This window comes from Hypomesus nipponensis, chromosome 15 (assembly GCF_054491055.1).
Source record: "Hypomesus nipponensis isolate SF chromosome 15, ASM5449105v1, whole genome shotgun sequence".
NCBI classification, from domain to species: Eukaryota; Metazoa; Chordata; class Actinopteri; order Osmeriformes; family Osmeridae; genus Hypomesus; species Hypomesus nipponensis.
The window spans coordinates 3,468,552-3,489,153 of NC_140375.1; the positions used below are offsets into that span (position 1 = coordinate 3,468,552).

General features: G+C 48.6%; 1 protein-coding gene across 1 annotated transcript in view; it reads left to right on the plus strand.

Annotated features, from left to right (window-relative positions):
* Positions 1 to 2,648: 2,648 nt before the first annotated feature.
* The window catches only part of gramd1bb (GRAM domain containing 1Bb), a 58,371-nt gene continuing 40,417 nt past the window's right edge, over positions 2,649 to 20,602 (plus strand). The window contains exons 1-3 of the mRNA XM_084674338.1: positions 2,649 to 3,468; positions 8,538 to 8,615; positions 10,815 to 10,841. Coding sequence (XP_084530464.1) covers positions 3,035 to 3,468; positions 8,538 to 8,615; positions 10,815 to 10,841 — 539 coding nt within the window. The 5' untranslated portion in view covers positions 2,649 to 3,034. The remainder of the gene's footprint in view (positions 3,469 to 8,537; positions 8,616 to 10,814; positions 10,842 to 20,602) is intronic.

The following is a 20,602-nucleotide window of genomic DNA, read 5'->3' on the forward strand; positions in this document are numbered from 1 at the left end:
ATCCCAGTCAAGTGGATGTCTGTGGGAAAAGGCCATAGCAACAGTTTTCCTTTGCACATTTTTGTATCGGACAGAACATTAAGACGGTTTGGTGGGCTGGCTGTACTTTCTGAGATCCTGGTCTTTAATTGTGTCACACCTCTTGTGACCGCCCTCCTCAAGTCTCCTCTTGCTCAACATCGCCCAGTTGTTTGGCAGTTCACCTGAGTCAAGGCCCGAGGCAAGTGCGGGGCAACCTTAGCGTGTGAAGCTGGAAAGAGAAGCACTATGTCTTGATGTATAATGCATGCTGTTTCCCCGCTGCCACTGCAAGCCTGCCAGTTTGTTGGACTGTGGATTTGAGGGAGGAGTGAAGGGTGTTGGGTTTGTGTGTGTGTGTGTGTGTCACAAATGTGCATGTGTGAGTGTGGGTGGGGGGCGGGGAATGTATGTGTGTATGGATGTGTGTGTGTGTTACGCATGTGTAGGTGGGGTCAGGAGGGGTGTTTGTCTGTGTGTGTGTGCTGGCCAGTTGTGGAGCCCACCAGGCATCCAGTTGCATCCCAGACTCCCCTGGTAACTCCATCTGCTGCTGGCAAAGCATACGCACAATTGCTTTTGAATTTGACACCTGCTGGAAGAAATGTGTGTGTGCTGGTGTGACAGGTGTCATTGCGTCTCTCGTCAGTATCGCTTCCTCGGTCACTAGCACCTCAGTTTCAAACGTGGGCCCTCTTGACTCAAGCACACACTTGATAACCTCATAAACACCACTTTAACCAGCTATGTCACTGAAAAGTGAGCATGTTAGTGTGGGTGGTTGGAATCTGTACTGAAGGAATACTTGTAATCTATTGTTGAACACGTAGTGTGGCTGACATTTTCGTCAGCTCAACATACAGTATGTTGGAATAATGATATGTCATAAGAGTTGTGGGATGCCCACATTTCAGTTTCTTCAACATGTTATGAGATATGTGACAAAGAATGCTCTAGGAATGACCTGCAGTGAAAAGTGAGTGTTACTACATCTAAACCTCGCTCACTGTGGCCTCTTCCAGTAGTATACAGTACATTTGTATTGACCTGCAAGTAGTCCAATAGTAGTCCAATAGCCCAAAGTTAAATGTTTGAACAAGGTGCCCTTGTAAGCTTAAGAGGACAGATGGGGAAAGTGAGTCTGGCAATAATCTCTGTGACTCTGATAACTGTGTTTGCATTGCTAGATATGTTTGCTAAACCTCAAAATCCGTTTTCTTTATCACTTTTCAAGTCTATGCTGCCCTTATCATCCTTTTTTGATGCAAGGGTTATTGCTGTAAAAGACTTGTTGACGGTTGTTAAAGGTAACATACTCCAGTACCCTTTGTGTTGGTTAGGGTGCAAGAACAAAACCATCTTAACCTATTTGGAACTTGTTCTGTCGTTAACATTCAGGGGGGCACATTCAGTTTAGAATGACAATCTTTCCAACTTTTCCAGAATCCCAGACACATTTCGTCCTACATAGAAGAGTGTTTACTTAAGACATGTGCATGTAATTCACACACTGTAAAGCCTGTAGAGCACAGCTCACAAGTATTCTTGTTGACACTCACAACTTTGAGTGAGATAAGGGGTTGGCTTGTGTTTGTGTGTCTGTGGAACAACATGCAAATGAATGACAATGTCTGCAAACTAACAGTAGAGCTTGTTTTCACTGAGCAGTCCAGTTGTACAGGTGTTCGGTAAAGTGTTTTTTAAAGTGTCACCCTACACAAGCCTGACAGTGACAGTTTTCATAAGTTAATGAATTAAATGAATTCAAGAGTTAATTAAATAAACCAACAGAAGGGCCTCTGCATTGTATAAACAGGCTAGGGTTAGAAAAGCATAACTGTGCTGTAGCATATCTATGGGTGCAATCTTGTAGTTTCCCTTTGGTTAGTAACCAGACTTCCTGGTGTGTGTGTGTGTGCGTGTGTGTGTGTGTCTGTATGTGTGTGTATATGTGTCCGCAAGCCTGCGCATGTGTGTGTGTGTGTGCACTTCTCAGTGTTCTCGTCTTCTCCGTGTGTGTCTGCGTGCGTTTCCTCCCATGGGCTGTGTGTGTGTCTGCGTGCGTGCTCTTCCTCCCGCGTGGGCGTGTCTGTCACTCGCTTTGCTGTGTCATCATTACCCTCTTGCGTAGCCCGTTCCTAGCACCCCTATCACCTCCCTTTCACCTCTAGGGAGTATCTGCCTGAAGAACGTCCGAGCACAGGGACTCCAGACAGCCACACCCGTCCCTCAGAAGAGCTTCCAGAGACACCCTCCCTCTACCGAGGCATACAGCCACAACCCACCACCCTGGAACCAGTCCAGCACCTCATCCCGTCCACCCACCTCCGAAACCCAAGAGGCGACACCCTGCGACTCCTCTGCCAGCACAGCTCTGGACTGCGCAGCAGTGGCCGACGTAGCGCTCGGCTGCCGGTTGCTGCTGGGAAAGCGGCGAGCGTGTAACTCAGTCCGCTAGTCTCGTGGGCAGAGCCGAGGAGTACTGTTACACCGGCCTGCCAGCCCTTATGCATGTTTCATCTGTTGCTGTCGGAACAGAAGGCCCTTTTGTCTAGCGCTTGCAGCCCTCTCCTCTCCAGCCTGAGGGACGGAGCGACTGCTGGTGGAGGGTGAGGACACAGGTCACACCACAGCTGACGAGGACAGAGTTGCAGTGGCTGGGTACAGAGCCAGGGCTAAATCCAGGACCAGGATATCCAAAGGATTTGCTGGATTGCCTGTTGTTAGTCAGTACCCCGAAGAGGTGTTCGTCTTTGGAGCCGGTTGTGACGCGCACGCGGGGAGTTCAGGATTTCCAAGGAAGCCTCGGCAATTGGAGGAGCAATTTGCCATCCGACTGCCACCCGCTTCAGCAGATTCCACCAACGAGGACTTCCTGTATTCCTGTTGAGGCACTCAGCCATTCCAGCCGATCTCGATCAATCTCCCGAACCTCGGTCTCACCTCGAGACAGTGTGTGGGTGGGTGTGTGTCGCGTTCAATCTCCAAACTGTGGTGCGGGAAGCCAAGACCGAGCATGACCGAGGCCCTCCGGCCGCCCGCGGTCCAGGTGAGCATCCCTCTCGACGCCCCCGTCTACTCTGACGGCGGCAACCACGCCGCCTCGGACCACTCCGTGTGGTCCAGCTACTCCACCCCGACGCTGCGGCGGAAGCGCTTCAAAATGCGCCGCATGAGAAACGTGCCGAGCGAGCGGGAGAAGGAGAAGGAGCGGGAGAAGGAGCGGGAGAAGGGCTGGCCGGCGAACGGGCGCCCGGTGAGCCGCTCCCACTCGGCCTCCAAGGAGTACCTGCAGCTGCCCTCCATCGAGATCACGCCGTCCAGCGACGAGGACGCCGTATCCTCCTGGTCCAACTGTTCCACGCCCAGCGCCTCGCCGCGCCGCAAGCGCTTCCTGCTCCGCAAGTGGCTGAGGGTGCGCGAGAAGAAGGAGCACGGCAGCGAGAGCAGGTTGGTGTGAAGCGAGGCCGGCCCGTTTGTTCTCCGAAACCTCCCACTGACCCCGACCGGGCCGGTCCTCCACTCCCATCCTCCCTTCTCCCTCCCAATCTCCTTGTCTCCTTCAGCCCTCAGCTACTGCCAATTAGCCGCTGTGCTAACTCCAGGAAGCGTGCTAAGAGGAAGCTAACGGGTATTGTTCGGTTGTAGTTTGTCAACGTTTAGGGGACGTTGTCATTTTCGTTAGGTCGTGGTGCAGTGATTTTAATGGGATGTTTTATGACTTCCAGGGAGCTGCCTGTCGCCGATCCGTGTTTGTTGAGTGAATAAAGATCAACCACAGGAAATGTCTGTCTACTGTCGGTTGCAGGTTCACCCACACAGGTTCTTCTAGTCCAAAGTCTATGGTTTTTATATATAGTTTATATTCAGCATTGTGTCAGCACAAAAGCCCTTGCGGATATATCTTCCATCGACACCATATTCTGTAGCTGCTCATTATTCATTAGACAAGGAAGCACATCTCAAAGTTAAAAAAAATAATCAGTTCTGGTTGGGCGTTTGTCAGCGGGCATTTGCAAAGCGTATGTTAGCAGTTCAAAAAGCAGTTTGACACTGTTTGAACACCCATTTATATACCCCACATTACAGCACTGTCATCTCATTCCTGTTGAGCGTGTTCAAATAGATTCGTGTCACATTCCTTAAATGTGATCCTTAGTTTTCCATGAGAGAGAAGGGTTGAAGTGTAGTCCCTCCACAGTTTAGTCTTAGTTTACAGTGATCAGTCAACCGAGGCAGGTTTGGACTGGAACAGTCTCAAGTCAGCACTACCTTGCACAATTAGCCAGAGACATGCACAGTCTGCTGCCCTCTCCATCCTGTCCCCTGGTGCTTCACTGATCATGAGTCAGGACCGGACTCAGTCCTCAACTGGGTTTCTTTTCCAGGAAATATTTCAGGCCCCTAGTCTACAGCCTATAACTTTGAACTTCGGTTCTTTCTGGTCAGGATTCAGGAACAGGGAGAAGCCCCCTGGCTTCGAACATCACTTCCTGGTTCTAGTGGGGGGTTCTAATGTGGTCGAACTCCAGTTGGAAGGCACCAAGTGGCAGATGGTAGACAACATTCGGATGGTAACTCCATGTTATGGAAGGTCTCTCCGAACCGAAGATGTGTTCCCCTCAGAGACGTGCATGCACGACGCTGCCTCTTCCGCTGTGAAATACTGGCCTATCATCCCCCTCAGCCTGGCACATCTCCAGTATATCTACCCTTAATGCGGGACATTCCTGCAGTCCTATATCCACTGTTCAATGGGTTCGTGTTTATTTGACACGGTGCAAAATAGATCCCTTCATGGTCTGTTTTGATGTTAACAGGATCAAGATAAGAAGACCCCATGCCAGTGGGGAGTGTGTTACATAACCTTCACATCCCATATGAATCACTCAGTCAATAATTGATAAAGAACAAGCTATTTGCATTATCCAGTATTGCATTGTGGGTACACAGAAAGAACAACAAGATATAATTTGACCTAGCCAGTCTTGTTGCCTGTGTAGAGGTCATGACCCTGCATCATGATCTATTATTTTGTAGTACAGATCGTGTATTGACTTCAAATCCATTCGTCCAACTGGGACCAAATGACAGCAGTTCAATACTGTGTCATTACGCTACATGCCACTTATATTTGATGCCTGTTCGCTTGTTTGACACTTGAATTATTTCTAAGATGTATTACTTAATGAGAAGCCGTGGAATGTACACTCAAATCTTCGATTTAGATCCATCTTACTCAATATATTATAACTGGCTTTGGAAAAACTAAACGCTTTCCATTAAAGTCTTGCTTCCAGGTGACTTTATTTTGAGTGTCCATAGCAAGTATTTATAAAACAGCAGTGCTCATAGTCAGTGAGTATTCCATAGCTCTTGAAAGCAATGAAAACCCCTGTCCTTGTTCTTGGGTCACATCCATGTTAGCATCTTGTCAATCAGTTGCAGTGGTTGTTATAACATTTTATTGTGTTCATTCCTTCTCAAGGCCAATGTTTGTGCTGTTTCAGTAGAATGTGGGTTATAGGGCATGAACAGTCAGCTGTGAGAAAAACGTAAGAAATCAAGAACAAATTGTGGGAACTTCTTTTTTCCCCACCTGCCAAAACTTTGGCAGCTCCAGGCTTTAGTTGAAGCCAGCTGTATTTGGTTAGTTAATGTATAAACAAGCCATAGCATTAATAGTTAAACTGTGAGTGTGTTGTGTCTATGACCACCTTTGGAGCTTTTTGGAAACAGTTAAGTGGATTTAACACGGAACAACTGTCAAGCATGCTGTGAGTACCATAGCTATCTTTACCCAAGCCGTTTGCTAAAGAATACTGGATATTTATTTGCCACAGTATGTGCATCTGAAGGTTGTTTAGAGGCGATGGGCTATAGTAATCGAGTACACTCGTTTTATTACCCAAAAGTCTGCCTAAAATCGGCCTAAAATCAAAAGGATGCAAGTAGTTAATATGTGTCTGAACATTCTGTGTATGAGTGGCAAATCAATACAAATGTCCTTGATAATCTTTTGTTGTAATCAAGCATTCAGCAGTTTGTTGAGAAATGAGAGTGAAAAGTAAAAATAAAAACGTTTTTTAAAAGAACGTTGTCTAGTTGAGAAAGATTGAGGTCAAATGTTTTCCTTCATGAAGAGTCTTATAACAAGACTGATCCCATGGGACAATGTTGATTTAGCTGTCTGCTCTCCAGCCATATCCTATTGGACACTTGAGCTCTATAAGAGGGAAGCCAAGTACTGGGTTGTTTTACCAGTTCAGAAGAGGATTTTGAAGGTTGCAAGGAAAGACCATAAGTTCCGGTACAGTGACAACATCCATGTACTCACTCTTATCTTCTGTGTGTGTTTGTCATTTTCCAAAGTGATACTGATGTTTTTGTTTTTTTACCGGCCCATGTGAGAGAGGGTAGATTATGTATGAGATAAGTGTGTGTGTGTGTATGAGATAAATGTGTGTATGTGTGTGTGTGTGTCTGCTCTAGGTACTTAAACCTGGAATCAGGACAGAATTAGTGTAGTGTGGTGGATAAGAGCATAACTCTTTGGGGGAATCAAGAGAGTACTTCTCTGTCAAGTCCACACTTTTAGATTCTGAAATATGTTTTGTGAAACATTGGAGTAAGGGAAAAAAAGCTATTGTGTCAGAATGGAAAGTGAGGCCAATTCAGTCAAATAGATTCAAAGGTTGTCTGGTGATGAACGCCATCTAGACATTGTTGTGACCAACACAGATTGAATGAGGACATGAATCATCTTTGGTCCTTGGACACTATGGTGTACAGCGATTGATAAACCTAGGAGCGGATGTCGGAAGTTGACAAATGCATTCACTTACATTTTCACACATCCTCATATAATGGAAAACAGCTATTGCCTGTGAATCAACTCCACCCGGTCGGATCAGATGGAACAGGACACAGGGTCCCCCCTGGTCCATTAACATCCACCATTTTGTGTAGATTTCCCCCTCCCTCCCCCAAGATTGTGCTGTAATACAGTGCGTGTCTGTAAGTCGAGAGTGTCTTGTTACACCTCCAGCCTATTAGCTCCAGAACCGATATTGCATCAATAGTGCATGAGTGAGGAACAAGGCTGGGGTACTATGTCCTGAAAAAGGTATGCACTTTCACTATGTGATGTGCGTGTTTCAAGTTCAAGTCTTTTATTTGTCAGGTACACAGAACACCACAAGGTCAGACTGGGCACTGAAATTCTTAAGACAAGACAACGCAAGCACCTGGCATAACATAACATAAGTACACAGAACATAATTTACATCTATGCTGAGCTTAAAAAAGTGAAACTTCCTAAATATACAGATAGCAATAAATAATACACTATAATAACCCTAATACTAAAACGTCCTAAATTACAGATAACAATAAATAATACACTATACTAACCCTAAATGCACATAAAAACTTTAGTTTACTGCCCACACTGAGTTGTAACGTGTAAACGCACAGAAAAAAAGTGTAAACTCACACCTAAAGTGGTACCTTTCAAATGCAGTTTATGGTAGCTTTTAAATCAGGACATCTTTGTCTTCCTCTCAAAACCTGGCTATGGTTCTCAAACTTATAAGGCATGGCTTACAGAAGAAAGAAAGAAAAACGTGTGGCAATATGGTCAACGATGTGCGTAGCATCGTTTTCCTTCTGCTGTACTGTTAGACTGCTGGACTGGGTCCGACTCGGACGAGAAGAAACCCTTTTAGAACCGAATTTGGATGTGATCTCCTTTTCATACGCACTGTATATATCAGCACTTTAAAATCATGTTTTTAAGATATTGTCTGAGTTCTTCAGGAGTTTCGTTTCAGATCATTTTCTACACCTGTGTCTCCAGCCCACTGATTTCTTTCGGACCTCCAACTGGGAATGCGATTAGAGTGTGTGTGAAAATGACTGGAGTACTGGCATGGTGTTAAGATGGTGCTAAGACCCCCTAGCTGCTTCAGTATAGTGCATCGTTTGTCTGGAACTTTTTCCCAGAATGCATCTTCAGAATAAAGCTCGAATTATATTGGCTGTGTTGGCAATGATATCAAAATATATTTCGAGGCACAAACAAAACAGAATATCTCTTTGAGATCTCCCACAGTGCAAACAGAGCTCCAAGCCGTCTGTGATTAGGACCCATGTGAACCTCTGTGATATCTCCATGGTTACCATGATCCTTTCTCAGTCTTCATCAAATAAATAATGGAACCTGTCTAATTGCAGAATGGGAATAGATCAAAGAGTCAGTGTAGAACTTCTGCGTTTTTAATCTCCTTCAAAAGTCGTGGTTCCACCGAGCAGCTCCCCTCTGGTGTCACACACTGCCACCTAGTGGCGCCATGGGAATGAACCTTCTTCAGGTTCCACGATCTCCAAAAAAACGGAATACGTCTGTGGCGGTTCGTTCCAAGTAACTGCACCTGACAGGATCCACAACCCAGGCACCGTGTTGTTTTGGGTGTGAGTGTGTGATGATTGACAGCTGCCTCTCTCTGTCGCTCCTCCAGCAGCCAGCAGAGCAGCCAGCAGAGCAGCCATGAAGACGACTCCACTCGCTTCCTGACCCCCCTCATCCGAGAGGAGAGGTAAGTGTGTGTGTGTGTGTGTGTGAGCTGGGTGTACGAATCCATGCTCTCTGTTCCGGACAGTCATGTTTTGTCTGCTTATATGTTTTGACGATGTGTTTTGGGGGGTTTCTGATGTCTGTTAAACTCTCGCCCGTTGAAAGAAAAAAAAAGATGTCCGTCTATTGAAAACAAGACCTTTGTATGGATGTTACAGTGCTGCCCTGTCTGCACAGCTGCATTTTCATCACTAGAGGGCAGGATGTGCTCATATAGAGACCCAAGCTGAAGTGATGCTCCTTATTTTGCATCACTTTTGTGCACTCGATAATGACTTGCATAATGACTGACCACTGTTACCTTAACAGCATTGCAGCTATGTGGCAGCGGCTATGCCAACACCAAACTGGCAGTAAAATCATGATTCAAATCCTTTCAACGGGCTGTAAAATCATTCAATCGTTTTGAATAGTAGACAGTGTAGTACGTTCTATCGTAATACATCCAAGGAAGGTAAGGAACTTCAATACTCTCCAGAACCTGCTTTCTGCATATGCGGTTAGTTACAGCTTTGAGGAGGCAATTTGCATTTAGATGAGAACTTGCCTTAAAGTGTTAGCAACCAAATGTTGCTAGAAACACTGCACTGTCTCCTGGACCTCTCCAGCTCCCCATAGCTCAGTGTGAGGGGGCAGCATACTGCTGGCCGCTGGCAATAGCTCTGCATTACGTCTTGTCAGCGGTGAAGATATACTGCAGTATTGTCAGGGCAGGGGCCAGGGAGTAGGGCAGGCCAGGGGTGTAAATCACGTCGCCGGGGCGGTGAGAGAGCAGCGAGCAGAGCAGAGCAAGACCGAAAGGCCCGTGCATACCTCATCCCCGAGACACTACAGACAGAGGCAAACTCAATTACCCATCTCTCACTCTGTCTGGGGCGGGAGGGGGGGGGGACTGCGGTGCTGTTTCAGGCACCTGGCTGTAGGCGTCTCGTATTTGCCGGAAACATTTGCCTTTAGCGGGTTTTACGGTTTGGGTGTAATTGAGCATGGCTGTCCCGTCTCGTCGTAGACATTGTCGCAAACGACGAAGGACAGTCGTTTGGAGGAATTGTCTGTCGTTGAAAAGGGACGCAAAAAGGATGTTCACTGAAGAGTCAGCATCTTAGCTCTCGTAGATTACTCTCACCTCTCTTCCACTTGTTAATCTCTTTCTTTCTTTCGCTTTCTTTCTCCCTCTTTCCATCCACCTCTCTTCCTCTCCCCCTCGGGCTCTAAGTCTATCCCAGTGTTCATTATTGTAACCTGCTACCACACCCACCCACCCACCCTCTCTCCCTCTCCCTGCACTCTCTCTCCCTCTCCTTCCACCCCCGCCAACTCACTCTCTCGCGTTCCATCTCTTTCTCTCCCTCCCCTCGGTCTCTCCTTGAATAGGAACTTTACCTTTAACCATATGGGAAGTCGAGTGCATGGTCTGCTCCTCCTGCTGGCTCTGTGCGTGATAGCTCGTGTGAGGCGACTGCAGGGGGAACGTTCTATACCCATCTTTAGAGGGCACGGAATGTCATGTCTCCTCTGCAGGTAACCTGCAAGTCGGTATTCTTCCTTTGCCGTTTGTCTGTCTGTCTGCTCTGCTTGTCTGCAGCTTGCTCGCGGTGTGAGGATAGCATCGGCTAGGCTAGCAGTGGAGGATGTAGCACAGCCTACAGAGGTCTGGTAGTGGTAGGAAAAGGAGAGGGGCGGCATGGCACATTGGGTGCCACGCGTTGTGGGCTTAGTATGCCTCGTAAGATGGGAAGTATTTGAGTCCGGAATGTGCTGTCAGCCTTTCGCTCGGAAACCGTGCGGTCGATAATATTTGCATGTTGATTTGTTTTGTTGATTGGCTAATGAGGTAATCAAGGATAGCATCATTTAAATTGTTGCTGTCCCCTATATTTAATATATATATATATATATATATATATATATATATATATATATATATATATATATATATACTGTATAACTAAAGCAATGTTTTCCTCAAACCACATACACTTGCACTGAAGCTGGCAAAAAAAAATATATATATATTTCGTCGAGACATTGATTGATGCAGAGACCGTATCAAACCCAAATTATCAAACTGAATTGACATAGATCGCGGTGTGGATGGAACGGTGCATAACTCTTTACGATGGACTGACGGTTCTCTCCTTCCTCCTCTCCTTCCTTCGAGGTCTGACAGTGCAGTGGACAGGATCAGGTAAGTGACCCGCCCCCGCCACCAAAGCCTCACACCCTGCGCCCGCTGGCCTCGTCGGGGAGGAGGGCTCCCCCGTTTGTCAGCCCCTCCGGCCCCCACCGGCATGTGACACAGCCCCCCGGCTTTGTGTCTCCCTCAGGCCGAGAGGTGTCTGAATGGCCCTTTGGCGTTGGGCAAAGCCTGCGCAGAGAATACAGTTTGCAAAGCCACGGGAATGCTATCGTTTGCTTTTTACTGGACAAACAACTGGCCTGACAATGGCCCAAACAGCGCTTTGTCGGGGGGACAGTAGGGCTCTGGGGTCGCGAGGGGTTTTCTGAGAGCTGCTCTGGTGAGGGTGGCGTGAACTGGAGGGCTGGCCCGGAATTGGATCGGTTCTCCCTGGTGGTTTCAAGCAGGCTTGTCTCTGGAGAGAGAAGGGGGGAGAGTGAGAGAGAGTGAGAGTGAGAGAGACAGAGAGAGAGGGGTGTGAAAAAGACAGCGTCCGTACTTGACACGGTCTGAAGAGGTGAGTCACAGCTCGGTGTCGCCACAGTGGTGGATGAGAGAAGGGTGCGAAAGCCGTCCGTGCTACATGTCATTCTGAAACTGTCGTTGCTAACTGTCTGCTCGGCGAGAATGAGCAATTTGTGTTGCGCATTTTTGTGTGATGTGATACACACTGTGAAGTATCGCACGATGTAAACGGGTCAATGGCATCTTATTGTGGTGGAAGACAAGGAAAAAGGGATTTTTACTCTTGGTTGTATGCTGAAAGTTGCTCATTCCTATCTATGATTATGCCATGATTATCAGTAGTCATTGCTGGATGTCTGTCTGACAGACTGCCTTTGAGACAGATAAAAGACAGACAAACAGACAGACATGTGGATAGACAGTTAGACCAGTGACCACCACCACATGGCCCACAGCGGGTCTACCCTGGCCAATCAGCATAGACGCATCCAGTGTCAGAACAGCCTGCTTGGTGACCCAGTCGTACATCACAGGCACGGGGATGAACGGGGAGGACTTTGAACGCTGCTTTCTTTCCAGCTCAGGTGTACCCTACTGTCAAACCTGGCAACTCGGCTAGATATCATGCCTCTCTTTTGGTTTTCTGCTCTACTCTCTGAAAAGGCACTGATGCGTGCCCCTTCTGTGGAGCACAACACATCTTGATTTATGGAATAGATAAACGTAGTGGCATGGCGGCCACGGTATTAGCCACTAAATCTATTTACACGACCCAGATGTGCATCTGAAATTAGGGACTACATACTCCAGACACAATGCACTGGACGCTGTGCCTAACGAGCTGTCCATTTAACTGTCGGCTGTTACCAGCGGTCATCGGTCTGAAACCTTGTTTATTGATGCTCTGCCGTGGTTCTTGTCACGGTTAAAGATGAGGATTGAGGGCCTCTTCATGAATGTTCTCGGACCTTGAGGCTGGAATCCTTTCAGGTGTGGATCTACTCACTGCACTGTGTGTGTGTGTGTGTGTGTGTGTGTGCGTGTGTGTGTCAGATATATTCCTGTCCTGGATAGCAAGCATGACAGTAGTCCCAGTTGAAAGTACAGACCACCCCAGACTTGAAACTACAGCATGTATCCATCTTGCATCCTGTAGACCACCCAATATGTTTAGGCCTGGACTAAGTCTTAGTGGTGTAAAGTTAGTCTCTGGAGCTCAGAGGGAACTGCACGGTGATGCCTAAGCGGTCATGAGTCATACTCCAGAACCCAGGATCAATACCAACTTGGTATGTAGGCATCGGTTAATAATTCATGCGAGAAGCCATTTGGCAGGGGGTTGAGTGTGCCTCTGAAATCTCTGCCATTTGCATTATAAAAAACCTACCGATGTTACAGTTACTGGCCATCAAATGTACCATCTTTGTATTCTTTTCGAAGCCTCCATCTTGTTTGTGTTGCCTCTCTGGCACCGTACAATGTTAGCTTCTAGTGTCTGATGTAGCTTTTGTGGCCATACAAATGAGTCATTGTGATTACACCAAAGATACCTTAGCTAGTTCTTTCTTTATTTTCCTCTTCCATGTTAACCTTAACCTTCCGTGTTATATCACTATTCTGTATATCAGTTGCAGAAATAGCTCTGTAGTCCTTGGATAAAAGGCAAGAAAAGATCTATACCGTTTTTTTTTGTTTTTTTTTTACCTCTGAGGAGTCAATTTCCTACGACCAAGCAGCAACCACATTGCTCTCTGCTTTTCAATCACTAAGCCATCGATTCTTTCTTGTGGGGTGAGACATTACACTCCCACAGTTTGTGGAAAAGTCAGCAAAACCTGACCTTCCTCAAAACATTATTCAATAGCCCTGGAGTAAATGATCCCATGAAATGAATAAATAATATACGGAAAGTGGTCAACGAGTTCCGCTCTGTAGTCCATGTACTGCACTGTAAACGGGGGTACTTATTTAGGTCAACCCTTTGACCTCCCCAACCCCAACCCCCCCCCCCCCCCCCCACCCCAACAACACCCTCCCATACCACCCCAACACCACCTCCTAAGATGGCTTAAAGTAGTGTACTAAAATACTTTTCCTCCATTCCATCCCTCTCTCTCTCTTAAACAAAATTGCATCTCCATCTCTCCCAATCTCTCCCAATCCCTCCTCTCTCTCTCTCTCTCTCTCTCTCTCTCTCTCTCTCTCTCTCTCTCTCTCTCTCTCTCTCTCTCTCTCTCTCTCTCTCTCTCTCTCTCTCTCTCTCTCTCTCTCTCTCTCTCTCTCTCTCTCTCTCTCTCTCTCTCTCCATATTCCTGTGCATTCTGTGTCAAACGAAGCATTTTGCGACCGAGTGGCTGGGGAAACGCTATCACGGGGGACGGTAATGGTTTTGTTTTGTCGTCGTCGTTGGAGGATGATGTAAGGCTGCAACAGAAAGCGGGTCAGGGACAGTCCAGGGCAGCTCTGCCTGTAGGAGCTACTGGGAGGGGGGGTTCATGACGCAGCTGCTCCCACACACACACACACACACACACACCCTCCCCCTCTCCACACGCACCCACGCTCTCAACCCCTCCCCCTGTGCGCGTGTGTACGCACACACCACCAAGAGGGAGAACTGCTGACGCTCCTATTCACAAAGACTCCGCCAGGCTCCGGTCCAAGGCAGTCGCCCGCTGCCATTGTAGCGCCATCCTCCCAGCTCTCCTAGCACGGAGGCACGCAAAAAAAAAAAAAAAAAGGAGGCGGAGAGAAATGGAGCGAAGGAGCAGGGGTGGTGTGGGGAGAGGGAGGAGGGTGAAGGATGGGGAGAGAGAGAGAGAGACGCGATTGAGTCGTGGGTAGACGACCGGCCGCGTCAGGCAAGCCCATCTCAGAGTCTGCCCAAGACCTTCCCACACACTCACACGCCACGGAGAGGCAGCCAATCGGAGCGCTCGCGTCGCTGACCCGTCCTCCGACGTGAAACTGCTCCCACAAAGAGGAGGGAGGCAGATGTGGGGAGGCGCTGGAAAGAGGCTACACGCGGAGCTCTTGCTAACTTCACAGCATCCCTAGCAGGGCTTCAGACAGGAAGCACAGGGAGGAAACGATCGCCGTTTTGTCGTAGACCTCGTGGATTTCCATACACCGAAAGCCAGGCTGCAAAGACTGTCTATTATTGGCACTTGGAAATTTGTGGATGAAAGGGAATTTGATTCTGGTCTCTCAATCTCAAAGGCATCGCAACTTTTTTCGCGGGGCGCTAGATTTTCTTTTTGAGGATTTTGCGTGACACAAAAAAATTTCGGGGGAGGGGGGGGAATTCGCCCGTCATTTGATTTCAAGCGGTGCCGGCCATGACAGCGGAGCTGTCTATTTTGAAACTTGGTTTCGTCGTCGCGTGAGTCAGAGGGTGGGATGAGGCGCGCGTGAAGGGGACGATGACGATGCCATAGCGGGCCAGCGGCGTGTCACCCTCGGGGGGGAGAAGAAGCACTCGTGTGGGCTGGAGACGGAGAGAGGCCATGAGAGCCGGGACCGGGGACAGGATGGTGTCTGCCTGTTCGCCATGCACAAACACAAGGTCAGGTCATCTCTTTCTATCCACATGTATGTCCAGTATCTCCTGCCTTGTCTTTGGAACGGCCGCTTGTGTCGCTTTGGATCCGCTCATCGAGCCGCGCCGACCCACAGGGTGAGCAGCTGTGATTGTGAGAGCCGATTGGCGTCTTCCGAAACGACGTCATACTTGCGTCGGGTCAAGGCACGAGGCTGATCCCCACTGCTGAACTCCTTGCCCCTCCCTCCCCGCCCCCCCCCCTTGCTTTGTCCTACCCTCTGTATCAGTTTGTTTGGAAAGTGAAAATGACTGCTGTGCTTGCAAAATGCTTGTGGCTGCCAATAACTTTGACCTTTCCAGACTCCCCAAGATAAAAACAAAAAAACAGTTGGCGGTTCGCTATTCAATTAGGGCCCAGCACATCCGTTGTCGCCACATGACCACCTTAAGCACTTAATTCAAATACGATACGGAGTGTCTGGACTGATCGATGGGTCCACACTTGCAAATGGAACCTAGTCCCATCCGGACTCTGACTCTGTTAGTGGCTTCTAACATAAATCCACAACATCCAGTCCACACTGTCGTCAGGTGCATTACGACAGCTCCCGCGGAGCGCTGGGGTGTTCCTACGCAGTCGAGTGGCCCCCTCCGAAAACGTGTCAGCTGATCTCCTCTCTGCATCCCCCATTAGCCCAAATTTGGCTAGATTTATGGGGCCTGTGGGCCAAGGATTCAGATGGGGCGCAGTGCCTAACCCCTCCGTGATGGATACCCCCGGCAGGCAATTCTCTCTCCCATCCTGGTGAAGCGCTCGTCGCAGGTTTTTAATTAGGCTGAGGGATAGCGCCTAATGACCAAACAGAGAGCTATTAGTCCTGGGCCCACCTCAGTCTATCATTAGGGCTGTGTAACCACACAATCAAACAATCGAATACTTCCTATTCAAAAAAAAGGAAGTTCTGCTCGATTTCCGGCCCTCGTTAACGGTGACTGTCTGAGCTGATAAGTCAAGGAGCAATTTATGGATCCAGGTTCAAACACCATCGTTGAACTGTACGTACCACAGTGTCTTTTTGAAGTTGTAACATTCTCAAACCAAAAATAATTCATAGAGTGTTTAAAGATTTGGGTCAACAAGACAGTCAGAGTCATTGTTAGATGAGCATGAATTTGTTGGCCAGCTTTCCTATGTCCCACATTTAGACGTGATTCATTAGACCAGTGAGACCTCAGTGGCTGTAACACAGAACACTTCACACTGTGCCCGGGGTCCTGCTGGGAGGGCATCTGTCTCTCCTGACGTCTCCTTCTCACAGGGGGAAACCTGCTGAGCTGTTTTCATCGTCCAAACTCAGCCCAAACAGCCTCAACAATTGGGTACAAGCGTGCAAACAAGACACGGGGGGAAAAAAAGAAAGTTTTGCGGACGATAAATATGGCTGAGTGTACTATTTCGGAACCTCTCACTCAGAAATCTTTAATCAAATTACTTTTACCGGGAAACACTCAAGTGTTTTTCCCGACGCCACTCTCAACGCCATGAATTATGACCTCCTTCCACCGGCTCAGTGTGGCACCAACAGGGTACCATACGTTCTCGCTCTTCCACTCCCAGCTCCTTATATACCCGTCAGCCAGAGTGTGTCTGCGGGCAGGCCCGAGCTGCTGACGAACACACAAGCCTCCGGTGGCGCCTAGCAATTCAGTTACGATCATTAGCGAATCCATCCTGCTGCTAACTGCTAACGCGCGCGTTTCGCCCTGTCAGCAGCCTAGCGCCAAATGCTAATTCTACTGCGTGCAAGTGTTCACGCACATACCCGCAGGGGGGTGTACACACAATATGTCACAGGAGCAAGCCCATCTGTCTAATACTCATATGAGTAATTAAGTCCGATCCTTAATTGTGAGAATTGCGGCGTACGCGAGGGAGCTGTGCATCTGTGAGACTGCGGAAACACTCCGATCTTAGCTCAGGGGACGCAGAGAGAAACGTTATGAAGTGTCCGAACCCTGGTCTCTCATGCTTATTAGAAATGACTCTCCCAGACTTCATGAATCGAGAGGTTCAATCTGCATCTTATCTCTCCAGGCTGGTCCGCCCCCGGCCCACACCCCCAGTCAGCCGGGGCTGATCGACTACCCCGGCCAGCCTGAAGGGTCCGTAGATCATTCGTGGCGGGGCTGTCCACCCTCCCACCCAGGGATGGTTGAGATTGCAAACGCCCTGTTCCCAGAATCAACCAGGGTTCAAGTTCCAAATGACCCTGGAGCCCTGTTGAAGCATGTGTTCTCATAACCCTTGTTAGTTCTCCTGTGATAACCACAGGCATGGATAGTATCTGCAAAAAAAATCGAATGGAAATTGCGGATACGTTTTGGTCCATGTTGGCATAAAAATCCATACTAATACACATTAAAGCACCAGCGGTAAATATATTTCTCTCACTGGAGCAGAAATGCGGCTCAATTTAGTCTCCACTCGCTTCGGAGCGTGGGCTGCAGAGAGGGAGAGATCCTAGCCACTGAGAAACATCCTCCCATCCCACGCACGGCAACCACTTTAGTGGGTGCTGGGAACCCACTCCGACTCAGACACAACGGAGGGAGGGGTGAACGGGGGAGTGAGTGAGTGAATGGCCGAGTGAATGAGTGACTGAGTGGGAGGCCGAGCGCGATGCGAGACAACCCTCGGAGGATGGGGACTGAATAGTCAAAGGAGGAGAGAGCCAGCGAGCGAGGCCTCAGGAGTGATTCACGGGAGACGTGGGCGCCGCCGCGTGGAGGTGTGTGCCGCAGAGGGCACGGCAGAAAGGAAACGTGCGCGCGCGCACGCGTAAGCGACGCCCCTGGAGATAAGATGTGTCCGAGCTTCCTTTTGCGATGAGAAAATCCCGTCGCCCCGACTACAACATCTATGTTGTCCGTATATTCTCCACATTGTCGTCCGATAATATGGCGAACGGCATCTTTCGAATTCATTTACCAGAGTGAAGTTATATTTTGGAAGGTTGGGAGCAATTTGCCAAAACCCTTACGTAACCCCACACCCTCAACACTAAATAACTGGACTGGATCAACCTTTTCTTTAAGCTCTTCCGAGATAGAGAGCCAAGACAGTCAGAAAGGGACTTGAGCTCGGTCCCCACCAGTCTCTCTCGACCGGCTTTGACGCCAGCTTGCGTTTCATCATGCTGCGTCTCGGGTGACCCCGGCTAACACCGACTCACGGCGCGTGAACCGGCGGTGCCGTCCCAGCGGCATGCTGGGAGTGTGGTTGTCACAGGTATTAAACCTGTGTGGACACCTGCCGGTGATGCCCCCGCCATGTTTCTGATTGTGTCGCCCCCCTCTTCTCTACCGATAGGCCAAGCAGAGGAAGTGGAAGAAACTGATATGGAGACCGCAAAGGTAGGACATGCACACTTACGAGGCACTCCATCCACCATCCATCATAGCCTTTCAGTCGAACCGTTAAAAACATCTATCCTTGGTACTGTCAGTTCATCTTAATGGTAATGTTACGACCAAGCATTACAGTCCATGATTGGGGTTGACTGATGAAAGTCAAAACGACTGTAGCTGTTGATTTTGTGCAATTAAAATGTACAACCGGCATCTCATCTGCCACATAAACCTTCCCTTCTCATCTCGGCTCTTATGGCACATCCTCTTGGCTCTTCTTGGCATAATTAGTTTCCTGAGTATTGGTATGGGCCAGAGACCTATTATTAAGTAGACCACGCATCAAAGCTGGGTTAAAGACGGCATCTCATTAGTTTTCTGTCTGAAGTGCTCAGTGGCGCATTGAAGCTTGCAACAACTGAGCTCCAGGCCGGGGGGGGGGGGGTAGACAGGTAGACACCCTGCCTCCCGTCCTCCTATTTCACCGCGTCAGGAGGTATCGGGGCTGCGGCTCGCCCTTTGGCTGCCACATCGACGGCGTCACCACATGCGCAGTCAGCGTTGTGGGGGCACGCCCGGGCCCGTCGTGTCCCCACAGCGCTGTGTCACCCCTGTGATTCTCAGCCAGAGGGGGCCTGCTTCACGTTCCTGTGTGCGTGTCTGTCACTGGGCAAAATGCATCAAATATAGTTTAGGTTATCCCCGCCACGGTAAACCTTACCTTAGCATGCATGCTAATGCATACTAATACAGCATCATATATAACGTAAGGTCACCAGGTTATGCTTACGAACGAAGCAATTGGAGCTTCAATTGGAGGACTGTGTTAGCCATGCTAGAGAATTGTGGTTGGAACCGGATGGCTGGGTTTCTCTGTGCTTTTCGAAGAGTTCCATAACCTTGATCACCTCAGATGTTACATTAGTGTGAATATTCACAATTTTCTGGAGTTTGTGGGGGGAGGGGGGTTGATTGTGTGGGAAAATCAAACTGAAGTGCCTCGGTCCATTTGTTCAGTGGAAGGCGGGGAGGTGTGTTGTGTCGAGTGGAACCTTTGCGGCTTTTTCATTCAGGGTGATGTTAATCATGTGCTCGGCTCAAAATAACTCAAGTGTTGTTCCTGAATGCTTTGTGTTGTTTTGATGGCATGACAACCAGTGGCAAACAATGTGTGTCTGTGCGTGTGTGTGTGTGTGTGTGTGTGTGTACACCTGTGCAAGGTTAGAACTAGCAGGTGGGGTCCACATGTGGCCTTGTGAAAGCATCTCCTCCTGACTTTGATGATAATGGGCTCTACTCGTCTCTATGGCAACTGAGCAGACTTTGGTGGGGTCGAGAGGATGAGTCAAAGCTCAGACCAGACCCGGACATACTTAAGCCCTTCATTCTACTCCACTTCATGTCCTACGTGCGTGTGTGTGTGTGTGTGGACAATGGCGTATGTGTATGTTCGAGCAAACATACTCAACATGCCAGTTGGTATACAGCGTGTGTGTGTGAGTGCATGCTCCAGCAAACGTATTCAACATGCCAGTTTGTATACGGTAAGTGTGTGTTTGTTGACAAAGTACGAGCAGCACTAAAAGTGACAGTAGAAAGGTTGCAGCGATGCAGAGGGGAACACATTCACTGTTGTTAATGAAGCCTGCAGGATGAGGACCCAGATGGGCTCCCCTCTCTACAGAGGCTTGCATTTGACTTCATGGAATCCCCAGGGCCTTTAGCTGTCGACGATGTCCTCATGCTATCCTGGAGACCAACTCGGTGTGCTCGTTTTCATGTAAATCCACTGGATTGGCTCTTTCGTAATAGACTTGAAGTGAGGGACAGGTAGTGTGGTTATGGGAGCGTTCCCACTAAAGAACCTGATTCAGTCTGCTCACCACGTCCTGGGATGGACTGTGCATCGGCTGCTCGAAAAACGTCTGTTTTGGTCGATAATGGGCTTCGCTGCAGTGTTCATCTGGATCGGTGCTGTGCATGACCTGCAAGTTCATCCTAGGGGTTCAAAGCGGAGAGAGGACATGGTCAACGAAGAGAAAACGTTGTCGATGTTTCAGAAAACGACGTGGCCCGTGAGCCCTATTCGATATGAGCATCCGTGTGGTCCGGCCGCATCGACAGTAAGGGCATGTTCGTGCAGGTGAAAATGCTGACAAAGATCGACAAGTGCAGAATAGGATCCTTCCTCTAGCGCGATGACCTCACATCCTGGAACGAGCAGCCAGTCTATTCCAAGAGGCCAGGGGACTTGGATGTGATGAGTCATTGATATATAATAATGGTAGAGAGCCTGGGCACATCCGCTCGTTAGTGTATTGTATTTGTGCGGTGCGGCGTTTATACAAATACGGTG